The 17,687-nt window shown below is 40.5% G+C and overlaps 1 protein-coding gene across 5 annotated transcripts in view; it reads left to right on the top strand.

Annotated features, from left to right (window-relative positions):
• The window catches only part of LOC132380955 (complement decay-accelerating factor-like), a 32,081-nt gene extending 16,158 nt beyond the window's left edge, over window positions 1-15,923 (top strand). For 2 of the 5 annotated variants that reach the window (XM_059949980.1, XM_059949978.1), the window contains 3 exons: window positions 3,426-3,479; window positions 6,464-6,487; window positions 13,755-15,923. In XM_059949980.1, the coding sequence (XP_059805963.1) occupies window positions 3,426-3,479; window positions 6,464-6,487; window positions 13,755-13,819 (143 nt within the window). In that variant the 3' untranslated portion in view covers window positions 13,820-15,923. Of the gene's footprint in view, window positions 1-628; window positions 683-3,425; window positions 3,480-6,463; window positions 6,488-13,754 lie in introns of all 5 variants that reach the window. The other 3 variants (XM_059949977.1, XM_059949979.1, XM_059949981.1) reach the window with 3 other exon arrangements.
• Window positions 15,924-17,687: the final 1,764 nt, after the last annotated feature.

The following is a 17,687-nucleotide window of genomic DNA, read 5'->3' as shown; positions in this document are numbered from 1 at the left end:
AATATTTCGTGCTTGTCAAATATCATAGCATACACAAAAACCCAAAAATTACTAGAATTTGTTCAAGACCTCAAGCAAAATTCAAGGATAGAAAATATAAATTCAAAGGACAGGTGTCCCTGTGCCCCCTTTGCGAATGTTCACTTTACGCCACTTCGCTTTTCCAAATTACAAACCTGTTTTCGCATTACAAAGCGGATTTTCACTTTTACAAAAATTCTTCCATATAAATTAATGGTTCTTTTATACCATTTCGGCTTAAGAGAGGTTTCATAGGAATGCTCTACTTTTGTAAGGGGGGAGGGGGGAGATACCAGTACATTTATTACCAATATATGTAAGTAGTCTACAATTTTGAGATTCGTTTTCCAACAGACAGCCATGAAGCAAAGAAAACTATGGAAGCATTCAATAAAAAACATCAATCCTCCCTTGCAAAATAAAATTGCACAAACGGCAACTTAAAAAAAGTGAAAAACAGAATAGATAACAAAAAATCGAAGTGTCCAGGCGTATTCAGTTCAGTTCAGTTCAGTTTGTTATCTACAGTCTGCCCCAATCAAAAATGCCTAATAGAGCAACATAAAAAAGAAATATATGAGTAATCTTATTTCTTTCCCTTCATTAGCTGGGAGTAACAACACAACAGCAACGCCTATGGCCACGTCGACGGCTACTACAAGTAAGTATTTATCTTCAGACATGCTTCATGGAACACTCTTGTAAAACAGTTGCCTTCTGTTGCAGGTAAATTCTTTGAGGTCATCATTGGGCTCTGAAACATACATTCATATCTGTTGGTAATATTAAAATGTTTCTCAGAGACTTTTAGAAATACCATTTGGAGATAACACTAATTGTCGCTTGAAATCTGAACATGTAAAGGAGAATCTTCATCAAAACTGAGTAAAAATGCAAAAATGCTGGAATGTCTCAGCAGACAAGGCAACATCTGTGATGGGAACATTTCATGATTTGGGTCAGGGACCTTATGTCAGAACTGAGCACGAGAAGTAGTTTCAAATTGCAGAGAAGATACTGATGTGGAATCTGAGGTGTTGCTCCTCCAGCCTGAGTGTGGCCTCATCGTGGACGGAGATGTCAGAATACAAATGTGAACAGCTAAAGCCTAATTTATTTTTATCAGTTATCTAATTACCCAAGTGATCCCTGGCTCTGCAGAGGACCCTGACAGGTCCTGCTCACTTTCATTTGGCGCTAGTCTCCACAAGTAATGGCTCCCTTCGTCTTGAGCTCCTCATAAATTCCTAATTCAGAATCAGGTTTATTATCACTGACATATTCTTGAAATTTGTTGTTTTGTAGCAACAGCACAGTTATGAAGTTAAACCTTGTTTCAGTCCTAAACAGTCCTTATTTTGAGATTGTGACCTCAAGTTCTGGACACCTCTGCCAGAATAAACCTGCTTCCATCTCTACCCTGTTGATCCCCCCACAATTAAAACACTCAATGGGCCAAATGGCCTAATTCCGCTCCTATATCTTGTAGTCTAATCTTTGGATATCTTATTCAGGTATTTATAAAGCATTTATCAGACCATATTTGCAATGTTATGAGCAGTTTTGGGCCCCAGATCAAAGAAAGAATGTACTGGCATTGGAGAAGGTCCAGAAGTGGTTTACAAGAATGATCCTGGGATTGAAAGAGTTAATGTATGAGAAACATTTGAAGGCTCTGGGTCTGCACTCGCTATAGCTTAGAAGGATTAGAAACTTGTATGACGATAAGCCTAGATCGAGTGGACATTGCGTGAATGTTTCCAGTGGGCGGGGGAAGCATCTAGAAATAGTACAACCTCAGAAAAGAAGGATATCTCTTTAGAACAGAGCTGAGGAGGAAAATCCTTAGCCAGAGGGTAGTGAATCTGTGGAATTTGTTGTCACAGACATCTGTAGAGGCCAAGTCCTTGGGTATATTTAAAGCAGAGACTGATAGGTTCTTGATAAGTCAGGACATCATTGCTTGCTGGGAGAAGACAGGAGAATGGGGTTCAAAGGGAAATTAAATCAGCCATGATGGATTGGCAGAGCAGACTTGATGGGCTGAATGGCCTAATTTTGCTTGTACCACTTATGGGCTTGTGGCATCCTCCCATTCTTCTAACCTAAAGAATGCAGATCCAGCCTACTGAAACTCTCCTTGTCTGATGGATCTGCTATAGCAGGATTACTCATTATTAACTTATAAATCACAGTGCATAATATTACTACCATCAGGTAGTAGTTACTGGAGTCTCACTGGATGTTTTGGGAATAGCTTCTATCAAATTTCTGAATGTTTCATGAACCAATGAATACTACCTCACTATTTTTGCTCTCTTTCTGCATTATTTATTTAAGACACTGCCCAGAGGAAGCAGTTATTTTACAGAATATATAAAATATTTCTACAGAAGTGGTTTCTTCTGGGCAGTGCCTTTACCAGACGCGTGACCCCAGCCATTATCAATACTCTTCAGAGATTGTCTGCCTGGTGTCAGTGGTCATGTAACCAATACTTGTGATGTGCACCGGCTGCTCACACGACCATCCACCACCTGCTCCCATGGCTTCATGTGACCCTGATCGGGGTCTAAGCAGGTGCTACACCTTGTCCAAGGGTGACCTACAGGCTAGCAGAGGAAAGGAGTGTGTTACACCTCCTTTGGTAGAAGCGTATCTTCACCCTGTTACCCCATAGATATCTCTTATTGTACTCAACTGCTGACATGAGACAAATTTTATGACATTTATCAGTGACAGTAAACCTGATTCTGATCCTTATTTCTGATTCTGCAATATTTCGTGCTTGTCAAAGATCATAGCATACGCAAGAACCCAAAAATTACTAGAATTTGTTCAAGACCTCAAGCAAAATTCAAGGATAGAAAATATAAATTCAAAGGACAGGTGTCCCTGTGCCCCCTTTGCGAATGTTCACTTTACGCCACTTCGCTTTTCCAAATTACAAACCTGTTTTCGCATTACAAAGCGGATTTTCACTTTTACAAAAATTCTTCCATATAAATTAATGGTTCTTTTATACCATTTCGGCTTAAGAGAGGTTTCATAGGAATGCTCTACTTTTGTAAGGGGGGAGGGGGGAGATACCAGTACATTTATTACCAATATATGTAAGTAGTCTACAATTTTGAGATTCGTTTTCCAACAGACAGCCATGAAGCAAAGAAAACTATGGAAGCATTCAATAAAAAACATCAATCCTCCCTTGCAAAATAAAATTGCACAAACGGCAACTTAAAAAAAGTGAAAAACAGAATAGATAACAAAAAATCGAAGTGTCCAGGCGTATTCAGTTCAGTTCAGTTCAGTTTGTTATCTACAGTCTGCCCCAATCAAAAATGCCTAATAGAGCAACATAAAAAAGAAATATATGAGTAATCTTATTTCTTTCCCTTCATTAGCTGGGAGTAACAACACAACAGCAACGCCTATGGCCACGTCGACGGCTACTACAAGTAAGTATTTATCTTCAGACATGCTTCATGGAACACTCTTGTAAAACAGTTGCCTTCTGTTGCAGGTAAATTCTTTGAGGTCATCATTGGGCTCTGAAACATACATTCATATCTGTTGGTAATATTAAAATGTTTCTCAGAGACTTTTAGAAATACCATTTGGAGATAACACTAATTGTCGCTTGAAATCTGAACATGTAAAGGAGAATCTTCATCAAAACTGAGTAAAAATGCAAAAATGCTGGAATGTCTCAGCAGACAAGGCAACATCTGTGATGGGAACATTTCATGATTTGGGTCAGGGACCTTATGTCAGAACTGAGCACGAGAAGTAGTTTCAAATTGCAGAGAAGATACTGATGTGGAATCTGAGGTGTTGCTCCTCCAGCCTGAGTGTGGCCTCATCGTGGACGGAGATGTCAGAATACAAATGTGAACAGCTAAAGCCTAATTTATTTTTATCAGTTATCTAATTACCCAAGTGATCCCTGGCTCTGCAGAGGACCCTGACAGGTCCTGCTCACTTTCATTTGGCGCTAGTCTCCACAAGTAATGGCTCCCTTCGTCTTGAGCTCTTCATAAATTCCTAATTCAGAATCAGGTTTATTATCACTGACATATTCTTGAAATTTGTTGTTTTGTAGCAACAGCACAGTTATGAAGTTAAACCTTGTTTCAGTCCTAAACAGTCCTTATTTTGAGATTGTGACCTCAAGTTCTGGACACCTCTGCCAGAATAAACCTGCTTCCATCTCTACCCTGTTGATCCCCCCACAATTAAAACACTCAATGGGCCAAATGGCCTAATTCCGCTCCTATATCTTGTAGTCTAATCTTTGGATATCTTATTCAGGTATTTATAAAGCATTTATCAGACCATATTTGCAATGTTATGAGCAGTTTTGGGCCCCAGATCAAAGAAAGAATGTACTGGCATTGGAGAAGGTCCAGAAGTGGTTTACAAGAATGATCCTGGGATTGAAAGAGTTAATGTATGAGAAACATTTGAAGGCTCTGGGTCTGCACTCGCTATAGCTTAGAAGGATTAGAAACTTGTATGACGATAAGCCTAGATCGAGTGGACATTGCGTGAATGTTTCCAGTGGGCGGGGGAAGCATCTAGAAATAGTACAACCTCAGAAAAGAAGGATATCTCTTTAGAACAGAGCTGAGGAGGAAAATCCTTAGCCAGAGGGTAGTGAATCTGTGGAATTTGTTGTCACAGACATCTGTAGAGGCCAAGTCCTTGGGTATATTTAAAGCAGAGACTGATAGGTTCTTGATAAGTCAGGACATCATTGCTTGCTGGGAGAAGACAGGAGAATGGGGTTCAAAGGGAAATTAAATCAGCCATGATGGATTGGCAGAGCAGACTTGATGGGCTGAATGGCCTAATTTTGCTTGTACCACTTATGGGCTTGTGGCATCCTCCCATTCTTCTAACCTAAAGAATGCAGATCCAGCCTACTGAAACTCTCCTTGTCTGATGGATCTGCTATAGCAGGATTACTCATTATTAACTTATAAATCACAGTGCATAATATTACTACCATCAGGTAGTAGTTACTGGAGTCTCACTGGATGTTTTGGGAATAGCTTCTATCAAATTTCTGAATGTTTCATGAACCAATGAATACTACCTCACTATTTTTGCTCTCTTTCTGCATTATTTATTTAAGACACTGCCCAGAGGAAGCAGTTATTTTACAGAATATATAAAATATTTCTACAGAAGTGGTTTCTTCTGGGCAGTGCCTTTACCAGACGCGTGACCCCAGCCATTATCAATACTCTTCAGAGATTGTCTGCCTGGTGTCAGTGGTCATGTAACCAATACTTGTGATGTGCACCGGCTGCTCACACGACCATCCACCACCTGCTCCCATGGCTTCATGTGACCCTGATCGGGGTCTAAGCAGGTGCTACACCTTGTCCAAGGGTGACCTACAGGCTAGCAGAGGAAAGGAGTGTGTTACACCTCCTTTGGTAGAAGCGTATCTTCACCCTGTTACCCCATAGATATCTCTTATTGTACTCAACTGCTGACATGAGACAAATTTTATGACATTTATCAGTGACAGTAAACCTGATTCTGATCCTTATTTCTGATTCTGCAATATTTCGTGCTTGTCAAAGATCATAGCATACGCAAGAACCCAAAAATTACTAGAATTTGTTCAAGACCTCAAGCAAAATTCAAGGATAGAAAATATAAATTCAAAGGACAGGTGTCCCCGTGCCCCGTTGCGAATGTTCACTTTACGCCACTTCGCTTTTCCAAATTACAAAACTAGTAACCTGTTTTCGCATTACTAAGAGGATTTTCACTTTTACAAAAATTCTTCCATATAAATTAATGGTTCTTTTACACCATTTTGGCTTAAGAGAGGTTTCATAGGAATGCTCTATCTTTGTAAAGGGGGGGGAGGGGGAGAGATAACCAGTACAGTTATTATCAAAATATGTAAGTAGTCTACAATTTTGAGATTCATTTTCCAACAGATAGCCATGAAGCAAAGAATGGAAGCATTCAATAAAAAACATCAATCCTCCCTCGCAAAATAAAATTGCACAAACGGCAACTTAAAAAAAGTGAAAAACAGAATAGATAACAAAAAATCGAAGTGTCCAGGCGTATTCAGTTCAAACTGAACTGAATACGCCTGGACACTTCGATTTTGGACACTTCAGTTTGTTATCTACAGTCTGCCCCAATCAAAAATGCCTAATAGAGCAACATAAAAAAGAAACGACCAAAAACCAGAAATACACTGTAATGTGAACGGACGAATCCTATTTCCAATATTACTTTCCTCATCTCTGTTTACAGTATGGTCACTTTTTTGCAGAACTAGTGATATAATTCAGTCCATACAATACAATTTTGTTCAGTATCAGTAATGAATTATCTATATAATACTGAAGAGTGCGTTTGCATTTATGGTACCTATAATCAAATTCTGTTTTAATTTCCCAACTTAAAGGTGGATCTGTCAGAACAAGTGTTGGTGAGTATGTGAACCTTTGTATAATTTTCTAAGAGTAAATTGATTGAAATGCAGTACTTGTCAGAACATTTTATTAATTTGTTTAAAAGGTTAAGAATGTGAAAGCAAATCTGAATTGAATCATTTGATATTTTGTTATGTTTCATCACGGTCAGGACTGAAATTTTATTGTCTTCCTGTGAGTGACAAATAGGAGGCAGTGACGAGTTCCTGCCCAGAACTGCAGTATGAATGTCCAGTGGCCTAATCGGTACATGCACTGCCTTACCATTCCAATGACCTGTGTTCAATCCTGAATTCTGGTACTGTCTGTGTGGATTTTGTATGTCCTCCCAGTGACCATGTGGCTCTCTCTCCCTGAATGTTCAACTTTCTTCCATGTCCCAAAGGTGTGTGGGATAGTTGGTTAATTGTCCACTGTAAATTGTACTTTCGTATGGATAAGTGGGATCCGGAACATAGATGGAAGACCCATTACCTTCAGGCTTTTTGTCCCATTGAGTCTATGCTGACCACCATTCATATCTGTACTAATCCCACCACACAATTATTCCACACAACAGCATTGACCTGATGACCAAAACGTCTATTTCCTGTGTTGAACAGGAATATGGAATAAAATACTAAATGCTGAAAGAGTCACAGAGGATTACAGCTGAAAAACAGACCCTTTGGCTCATCTTGTCCATGCCAAACCATTTAAACTGCTAACTTCCATCCATCTGCATAAGGACCATAGCCCTCCCATCCATGTACCTATCCAAGCTTTACTTAAATATTTAAATAGAGTTTGCATGCATCACTTGTGCTGGCAGGTTGTTCCACACTCTCGTGACCCTCCGAGTGAAGGTTTCCCCTCGTGTTCCCCTTAAACTTTTCACCTTTCACCTTTAACCCATGATCTCTGGTTAAAGTCCATCTAACCTCAGTGGGTATACTCTCCACTTAATCTTATATGTTCTAAGGAATAAGGTCCAAACCTATTCAATCTTTCCTTATAACTTTGGTCCTCTGGACGCAACATTTAATGTGTAATTCGATCCTTACTCTTACTATTCTCATTCAGATCATAGGAACAGGGCAACAGGGAACAAGATCATAGAACATACAAGCCCTTTGGCCTATGATGTGCTGACCTTTTAACCTACTTTAAACCTTCCCTCCTGCATAACCCTCTACTTTTATATCATCCATGGGTCATTATGTTTAAAGAATCCTAACCGCCCATATGCTGAAATTTACTGTATGGAACAGCTTGGATCTGCTTTAGACATCTGTAGTGTGACTGGAAGAGACCTGTAGATGCATTATCTGTCTTTTTAAATTAACTTATATTTAATAAGGAGATACAGCACAGCAACAGGCCCTTCTGGTCCAATGAGACATGGCCGCCCAGTTTTACCCATGCGACTTACTAAACTGTTCAATTTTGGACTGTGGGAGGAAACCCATACAGTCACAGGGAGAACTTACAAGCTTCTTGCAGACAGTGGAGGGAATTGAACCTGGCTGCAGTTGCTGTCATTATGTTATGCTAACTGCTACAGTACTTTGCTTCTGTGTATGCGAATCAATATTATTCAGATGTTGGTTTCTTTGGATTCCTGCAGCTTTATTATTAAAGTCTTAGAGTGACAAGGTACTACAGCATAGAAGCAGGCCCTTTGGTCTATTTTTTCTGTGCCATATTATTACACTGCCTTGTCCCATCAACCCATTACTGGACCAAATTTTTCTGGATTTTCCTGATTCTACTGTTGGTTTAGATCCTTGCTATAGTTAACTTAAACAAGGGTTCTCAACCTTTTTCATGCCAAAGACCAATACCATTAAACAAGGAGTCCATGGATCCCAGGATGGGAAACCTTGACTTAAACTATCCATTTGTTTCCTTTTCCTGGTCCCAGGAATTTCTTTATGTCCTGAGAATATCAACATTCAAGGTAAATTTACTATCAAAGTACACATATGTCACCATATACAGCCCTGAAGTTCAGTTTCTTGTGGATGTTCACAATAAGTATAGCAAACAATATCAAAAACCAATATGCAAAAAAACCCCAACAGACACTGCAAATACAAAAGGGGGGGGGGGGACAAATAAAATAATAACAAAATGCTCAATAAATAAGCAATAAATATCGAGAACATGAGATGAAAACTCCTTGAAAGCATGTCCATAGGCTGTGAGAGCAGTTCAGTGTTGGGGTGAGTGATATTATCCCCTCTGGTTCAAGAGTCTGTTGGTTAAGTTTTAATAACTGTCCCTGAAACTGGTGGTGTGAATTCTGTGGCAGCAGTGAAAAGAGAGCATGGCCACCAGGGTGGTGGGGGTCCATGCTGATTGATGCTGTGACAGGGCCATCTTGTTTGGTACCGGCCCTGTGGCCAGGCTGTACTCCTCCCCTTTATATTTTTTATAAAATGTATAAGACTTCATTCAATGACAAAAAACATGTCTAAGGTTAAGGGTTACAATACCATTACTAACTATAGTTTTTGGCATCTATAATACACTGAATTCTGGGGGGGGGGGGAAACACTTTCCTCCCCTTCATTTCACACAAGAGATCGGACAGTACCACTTCAAAGCCACTTTGCCAAGCACCTGCTCCATCTGCCAGAAGAGGAGGGAGCTCCCAGAGGCCACCCATTTTAATCCCACTTCCCATTCCCATATGTCCATCCATGGTCTCCTCTACTGTTGTGATGAGGCTGCACTCAGGTTGAAGGAGCAGCAACTTGTATTCCATCTGAGTACCCTCCAACCTGATGGCATGAACATCCATTTCTCAAACTTCCTGTAATGCTACCCCCCCCCCACTTCTGTTTTCCCCATTTCTGTTTCTCTCCCTCACCTTATCTCCTGGCCTGTCCATTGCCACCTTCTGGTGCTCCTCCCTCTTTTTCTTTCTTCCATGGTCTTCTGTCCACTCCTATTAGATTCGTCCTTCTCCAGCCCTGTATCTCATTCACTAATCAATTTCCCAACTCTTTTCTTCACCCCTTCCCCCGGTTTCACCGATCATCTTGTGTTTCTTCCTCCCCCCCCCCCCCCCCCCCAAACTTTTACTCAGACTCCTCAACTTTTTTCCCCAGTCCTGCTGAAGGGTTTTGGCCCAAAACTTCAACTGTACTCTTTTTCTATAGATGCTGCCTAGCCTGCTGAGTTCCTCCAGCATTTTCTATATATTGCTTGGATTTCCAGCATCTTTGTATTTTTTCTTGTTCAGTACCATTGTTTGATTTTGTAATCTTGTTTCTCAACATTTTGCAGAACTGTTATCTACAATATGGTGAAATCATTTTTGTAAGGTTGACATGTTTTACTCAACTGCAATCTTGTTCACTTCCTGAAAAATTCACTTTAATAAAAGCAATTTTGGTTGGGAGTGATTGACATTAACAAATAAGCTGTAAGAGTTAACTGTTTTGGCAAAAAAAACAGACCTCACTACCCAATTTGAGTAGACCAGATGACATGAACATGGATTTCTCTAACTACCAGTAATTTCTCCCCCTCCCCCTTCTCTTTCCATTCTCCATTCTGACTCCCCTCTTACTCCTTCTCTCCTCGCACCTCCACTCCTCCCCTTTCTCCCAAGGTCCACTGTCCTCTCCTTTCAGACTCCTCCATCTTCAGCCCTTGACCTTTTCCATTTATCACCTCCCAGTTTTTTCACTTCATCCACCCCTCCTCCACCCACACACCTTCCCCTCTCCTGGTTTCACCTATCACCTGCCAGATGATATTCCTTTGATCCCCCTTTATTCTGGCTTCTGTCATCTTCCTTAGTAACACACACAAAATGCTGGAGGAATTCAGCAGGTCAAGTAGCATATAGAGAGGAATAAATAACTGATGTTTTGGGCCAAGATCCTTCATCAGGACTGAAAAGAATGGGGGAGGAAACCAGAGTAAAAAAAGATTGGGTGAGGGGAAGGAATACAAACCAGAAGGTGATATGTGAAACCAGGAGAGAAGGAATGGTAGGGGGTTGGGGGAGGGGGGAACAAAGTGAGAAGCTGAGAGCCCCCTTTCTTTCCAGTCCTGTTAAAGAGTCTCGGCCTGAAACGTTGACTGTTTATTCCCCTCTGTAGATGCTGCCTGAATTGCTGAGTTCCTTTAGAATTGTGTGTGTGTTACTCTAGATTTCCAACATCTGCAGAATCTCTTGTGTTGATGATTTCCTACAGTGTAAAGTCTCTTCAATTTATGCCTGGCCTGAAGAAGTTTATTGTAGAAGTCCATTCAAAGTCAAAGTACATTTACTATAAAAGTATGTATACTAGATATGTCTCCTTACAGGCAGCCACAAAACAAAGAAATCCAAAACAACCCATTTAAAAGAGAAACACCATCAAATACCTAACGTGCAGGAAAAAAAAAGCAAATTGCGCAAATAGCTAGAGTTCATGAAAATGAGTCCACAGTCACGAAGCCAGTCATCACTGCAGCTGATCCAGTAGCCTGTTAGTTGCAGACCACAGTGTCAGTTCAGCACAGAGATGAGTAAACCTCGAGGAGCAATGAGCTGAACTGGCCCATCCCTTGCCTCTTGTCCTGACGCCCTGATCTTTTCAATCTGGCCCGGCACTTAAATCGTCCAAACCTTAGGTCGAGCCTTGCTCTTGAATCTGGACCATCATTGTATTTAATCCCTTTGTTTAAAATTATATTAAAACTTTCTTCTCTTTTCCTGAGCCTTACTAAAACCTCTATCATTATCTTAAAATACAGCACTCATGTCCAGTGAAATGAATGTCAGCTTCTTTATTAACATTGGGAGATGGATTTGTTGTGTTACAGTCTATTTGAATATTAGGCCTAAAATCCCAAAGGAGATGGGCAATGGGGCCTGATTTAGAAGTGCTGAATCTATTCCATCTCTTCAGTGAACCATCACTACTTTGTTTATCTCCTACACATATAATAAAAGAAATACTTTTACCATGAGATGTTTAATCACAAACCTCTTCTAATACTATAAGGAAAGATTGAATAGGTTAGGGCTTCAAATGTGAGAATATCTGCAGATGCTGGAAATCCAAAGCAACATACACAAAATGATGAAGGAACTCAGCAAGCCAGGCAGCATCTATGAGGGCCCTGATGACAGGCCATGGCCCAAAACATTGACTGTTTATTCCTTGCCATAGATGCTGCCTGGCCTGCTGAGTTCCTCCAGCAATTTGTGTGTGTAGCATTGAATAGGTTAGGGCTTTATTCCTTCAAATGTACAAGAGAGAGAAGAGATTTGATAGAGGTATAAAAAATTATGAGGGGTATATATAAATGCAAGCAGGCTTTTTCCACTGAGATAGGGAGGGACTACAACCAGAGGTCATGGGTTAAGGATGAAAGGTGAAAAGCTTAAGGGGAACATGAAGGGAAACTTCACTCGGGTTTACAAGGGTGGAATGAGGTGCATGTAAACTCGATTTCAATGTTTAAGAGAAGTTTGGATAGGTATATGGATGGTAGGGGTATGGTGGGCTATGGTCCTGGTGCAGGTTGATGGGAGTAGGCAGTTTAAAAGGTTTGGCAAGGGCTTGATGGTCTGTTTTTGTGTTTGTACTTTTCTATGATTCTTTGACTCTAAAGTCCTGATGGAGGGGCTGGGCCAGAAACATCGACTGTCTATTCCCTTCCACAGATGCTGCCTGACTAGCTGAGTTCCTCAGACATTTTGTGTGTGTTGCTCTAATACTGTGTGCATGCAATTAAGCTAAGAGAAGGGGTTACTTCAAAGGAGATGTGTGGGGCAAGTTTTTTTTTTACACAGAGAGTGGTGGGTAGCTGAGGTGCCTGAGGCGGCAAACACAATAGGGATGTTCAAGAGGTTTTTGAATGTACAGGATCAATGAATGATCAACCAGAGTGCAAAAAGCAGCAAACTGCAAATGCAAATATAAATAAATAGCAATAAATAATGAGAACATGAGACATTGTGGTAAAGAGTCCTTGAAAGTGTGATCATTAGTTGTGGAAATATTTCAGTGATGGGGCAAGTGAAATTTGAGCGTATTGTTCCTTTTTAAATTCAAGAGCCTGATGGTTGAGGGGTGGAACCTGGTGGTGTGAGTCTTTTACCTTCAAGAAGAGAAGAGAGTATGCTCTGGGTGGTGGGGATCTCTGATGATGGATGTTGCTTTCCTACACCAGTGTTTCATGTAGATGTTCTCAATAGTGGGGAGGGTTTTACCGGTAATGTACTGGGCCAAATCCTCTTCTTTTTGTATGATTTTCTATTTAAGGGCATTGGTGCTTCCATACTAGGCCATGATGCAGCCAGTCAGTACATTCTCCCCTACACATCTATAGAAGTTTGTCAAAGATTTAGATGTCATGATGAAACTCTGCAAACTGCTAAGGAAGTAGAGGCACTGCAATGATTTCTTCGCAATTGCACTTGTGTGCTGATTACTAATTTAATTAGTTTGGTGGAACATTGTGGACTGAAGGGCCTGTTGCTGTGTAATACTGTTCTATGAAACAACTATATTTTTGCATCACTATTAACATCTTTAATGCAATACCGTGTTATCAATGTTTCTGACACAAATTTACCAATCCAGTTCCAGTTTTCAATGATTCTTTGAGTTTCTGTTCTGTTTGGAACTGCTGGGGTTGTATGAATATTAACCATCTAAAACCAGTGTGACTGCTTATGATGATGTTTTTGCCAATGAGTTAGCTATCACTGACAACATCTGATTATGTACTGACATGAAAATTGGGTGGCTGGGTGGTGATTCATCTCTACCAAAGGAGGTGTAAGGTGCTCCTTCCATCCGCTAGCCTGCAGGTCACCCTTGGGCAAGGTGTAGCACCATCTTAGTCGCCCGGGTTAGGTGAAGTCATGGGAGCAGGAGGTGAATGGTTCATATGAGCAGCTGGTACACGTCACAAGTCTGGGTTATGCAACCATTGGCACCAGGCAGACAACCTCTGAAAAGTATTGATAATGGCTGGGGTCAGCCATCCTGTAAAGACAAGGCCGAGAAGAAGGCAATGGCAAACCACTTCTGTAGAAAAGTTTGCCAAGAACAATTGTGGTCATGGAAAGACCACGATCGCCTACATCATAATGAGCAAACTAACACAAAATATTTCTGTTATATGGATTATACATATTTTGTACTCTGAATCTTTGAACAACTAATTAAGTCTCAATCACTCTAACATTGGTTTTCCATCTCTAGTGCTAGTGCTCCCTGTATTAAAAATTAATTTGTTTAATTTTTTTCTCTCACTTTCTCTTAGGACATCAATATATTCTGTTCCTCATCCTAACTGCGACAATATATGCTGTGTTCAATCATGACTGATCGTGCCTGAACAGCAACACAAGGCAAACGAACATGTTGAATGTCTGTTCGTAACAAATCTCGGAGTATTACATTGGATAGTTTTTTCCACAACACTTTGTCATTATTTTGTTCACAAACTATAACAAAACCTTAATTGTCTGTAGACACAGCATTTCAGAGGGTAAAGAATCAGTATTGTGTGCTAACTAGCACTTTTAGATAATCAGAATCCCATTTAGTATCACTGGCATGTGTCAGGAAATTTATTATGCAGCAGCAGGACAGTGCAATACATAATTTAAACTAAATTGCAGTAGGATGTACATATAAATATTTTAAAAGTTAAATAAGTAGTTAGTGCAATAAGAGAATAAAGTAGTGAGGCAGTGTTCATGGGTTCAATGTCCATTCAGAAATCTGATGGTAGAGTAGTAGAAGCTATTCCTAAATCATTGAGTGTATGCCTTCAGGTTCCTGTACCTCCTCCCTGATGGTACCAATGAGAAGAGGGGCATAATGGGGGTCCTTAATGATAGTTGCCACCATTTGAGACATTGCGCCTTGAGGATGTCCTGGATACTCTGGAGGCTACTACCCATGATGAAGCTGACTGAGTTCATAATTTTATGCAGCTTCTTTTAATCCTGTGCAATACCCCATCCCAGATGGTGATGCAGCCCGTTAGAATGCTCTCCACAGCACAAATATGGAAAATTGCTATTGCCTTTGGTGACATACCAAATCTCCTCAAACTCCTAATGAAATAGCTGCTGTCAAGCCTTCTTTGTAACTGGCAGCTACAGTACATTTCACTACTTTGTTCACTTCTACCAAATGGAAAACTATCAATATGAGCTAGAAACAGTTAATTTCAGTAATTTAGATGTTTAATTCAAATTATTTTCATTTAAAAAAAACAACCTGTCCACAGCTACAGAAATGTCTTCAGTACTGACCTTCAGTGCTGTTTGTGTGAAGTGTATACCTCCCTGTGACCATTAGAAGAATGAAAGGTGACCTTATTGAAGCCTATCAAGTGTTTAAAAAGCCACAATGGAGTGGATGTTTCCTGTGGTGGGGGGAGTCTAAGACCAGAGGACACGGCCTCAGAGTATAAGGATGTCCATTTAGAATGGGAGTGACGAGGAATTTCTTCAGCCAGAGAGTTCATAGAAACATAGAAGCCTACAGCACAATACAGGCCCTTCGGCCCACAAAGCTGTGCCAAACATGTCCTTACTATAGAAATTACCTGGGGTTACCCACAGCCCTCTATTTTTCTGAGCTCCATGTACCTATCCAGGAGTCTCTTAAAAGACCCTATCATATCTGTCTCCTCCACCATTGCCAGCAGCCCTTCCCACACAGTCACCACTCTCTGCATAAAAAACGTAGCCCTGACATCTCCTCTGTACCTACTTCCAAGCACCTTAAAACTGTGCCCTCTCGTGTTAGCCATTAAAAGTCATCGCCATGGGCAGCTGTGGAGGCCATCATTGGGTATATTTAAGGCAGAGGTTAATAGATTCTTGATTAAGTTGGGGCATGAAGGGATGGTGGGAGAAGGCTGGAGTGGGACTGAGCGGGAAGATGGATTAGCCATGATGAAATGATGGAGAAGAATTGATGGGCCGAATGTTCTAATTCTACTCCTATATTTTATGTTTTTATAATCTGGGTTGCTACTGGGTGATTTGGTTTTCTCCCACTGCTGGTTGGTAATTTATTATTGGTGTGTAAGGTGAGGGGTAGAATCCAAGGAGAGTTGATGTGAGACATAATAATCTGCAGAATGTGAATAGCTTTGTTAATATATACTGAGTTGAATTATTTAAATCTATTTGTATTAAAGAGATCAGATGACTTGAATGAGATATGAAGATATATTTTTCTACATTTCTATTCTGTATAAAATTGCCATTAAGTTGATTAAATGTTCTGAAAATTTTTAGAAGCTATTATTAAATTCAGACTAAACTCTTATTGACTGCCAAAGAATCATTATAAATATTGTGATTAATATAATTTGTTAAATGAATCTTTACTGTTATTTATACAACCATGGAACAACACCCTAACTGGTTAAGCTGTAAAGGAATAAAGCAAGACAATTGGGCATGAATGTTTGTACCTATTCAAAGTTTGTGTGTGTGTGTGTGTGTGTGTATGTGGGAGGGGGGGCGAGTGTTGTGATACAACATTATTACTATTGTAGTGATGGAGGATGTCCTATTGCTGCTCGGTGGTTCAATTTAATATCAGAGAATGTATACAGCATACAACATGAAATTCTTACTCTTCACAGACATCCATGAAACAGAAGAAGACTCAATGAGTGAATGACAGAAAACTTTAGAACCCCAAAGCCCACTCCTCCCAGCAGCAAAAGCATCAACAATCCCCCCACCTCCACTTGCTAGCAAGGGAGAGGGAGATAGCGCTCCTGCAACAAACGAGAGCGGAGACAAACAACTCGGTGTTTCAATGTTACAACCTGCTGCGTCACTTCTCGGAGCACCCCGTCTCGAGAACTGAGAGGCTCTTACTCAACATCAAAGGAGAAAGAGAGATTGGCATTGCTTGAGTGCAGGGGTCTTCCAACGAGCGCACACTGCATGCTGTCTCAATGTTTCTATCTCCTGCCATGCTTCAGTGGTGACATCAGTGAGAAACTTGGTCATCCAGACGCACATCTTCCAGGTCACACCTGGAGATATCGAAACACTAGGCCGCATGGCACATTTGTTATGCTATTACATAAATTGCAAGTTGTTCCACTACTCTCTGGGTGATCATCCATGGACCCAGGTTGGGAACCTCTACTCTAGAGCAGACAAATTACAGATACTAGTACTTCATTTAAAATTCAGTTTCTTCTTGTTGCACGTACTCTGCCACTAACAATGAAGAGAAGTGGGGGTTCGGAATATATTGCTAGGGTAGAGGCAAATTTAAAAGTACTGTTGAAAACTGAAGCAAAGGATTATTTGAGAGGGAATAATTCATTGCAGGGGTGAGGAAGAGGAAGGAAGGAGTGGGATGGCAGCACTATTTTTACATAGAATGGGACAGAGTTGTTGGGCCCAATGATCTCCTTCCATATAATGCATTATTTATAGTCAAGAATCCCCTTGAGATCAGCTGGAGTGGGTTCCACAGCAAGAGAGTGCCTGTGACATGACTCACTCAGGGAAAGGTTAATCTTAGCTTGAGTGTGGTGTAATAACCCAGACTTTATTAGGAAGCTTAACATAAAAGAACCCTTAGGAGAAAATGATCATAGTATGATTGAATTCATACTGCAATCTGAGAGGAAGAAACATAAGTCACAGGTATCAGTATCGCAATGGAACAAAGGGAATTACAGAGGCATGACAGAGGAGCTTGCCCAGGTAGACTGGATGAGGATAATGGCAAAGTAGAGATGGCTGAAGTTTCTGGGAATAGTTCACAAGGCACAGGATAGAAATGTCCGCAGAAATTGTTCTCAAATAGCAGGGGTAGGCAATTGTGGCTGACCGAGGAAGTTAAGGACTGCATAAAAACCAAGGAAAGGGGATACAAGGTAGCAAAAGTAAGTGGGAAGTTGGATGATTGGGTAGCTTTTAAAATTCAACAAAAGACTACTACTACTATTACTACGTTGACTCAGGCCTCGGGGGCCAGCGTCAGGCACAATGATGGAACACTACTGTTTTTCCATCAACTAAAAAAGCTATAAGAGAAAAGGGTGAAATACTAGGGCAGGTTAGCCAATAATATAAAGCAGGATACATAGAAATCTACAGCACATTACAGGCCCTTTGGCCCACAATATTGTGCCAACCATGTAACCTCTACAAGCTGCCTAGAATTTCCCTAGAGCATAGTACTCTATTTTTCTAAG

This window comes from Hypanus sabinus, chromosome 25 (genome assembly GCF_030144855.1).
Source record: "Hypanus sabinus isolate sHypSab1 chromosome 25, sHypSab1.hap1, whole genome shotgun sequence".
NCBI classification, from domain to species: Eukaryota; Metazoa; Chordata; class Chondrichthyes; order Myliobatiformes; family Dasyatidae; genus Hypanus; species Hypanus sabinus.
This window is presented reverse-complemented; position numbering and strand designations above follow the sequence as displayed.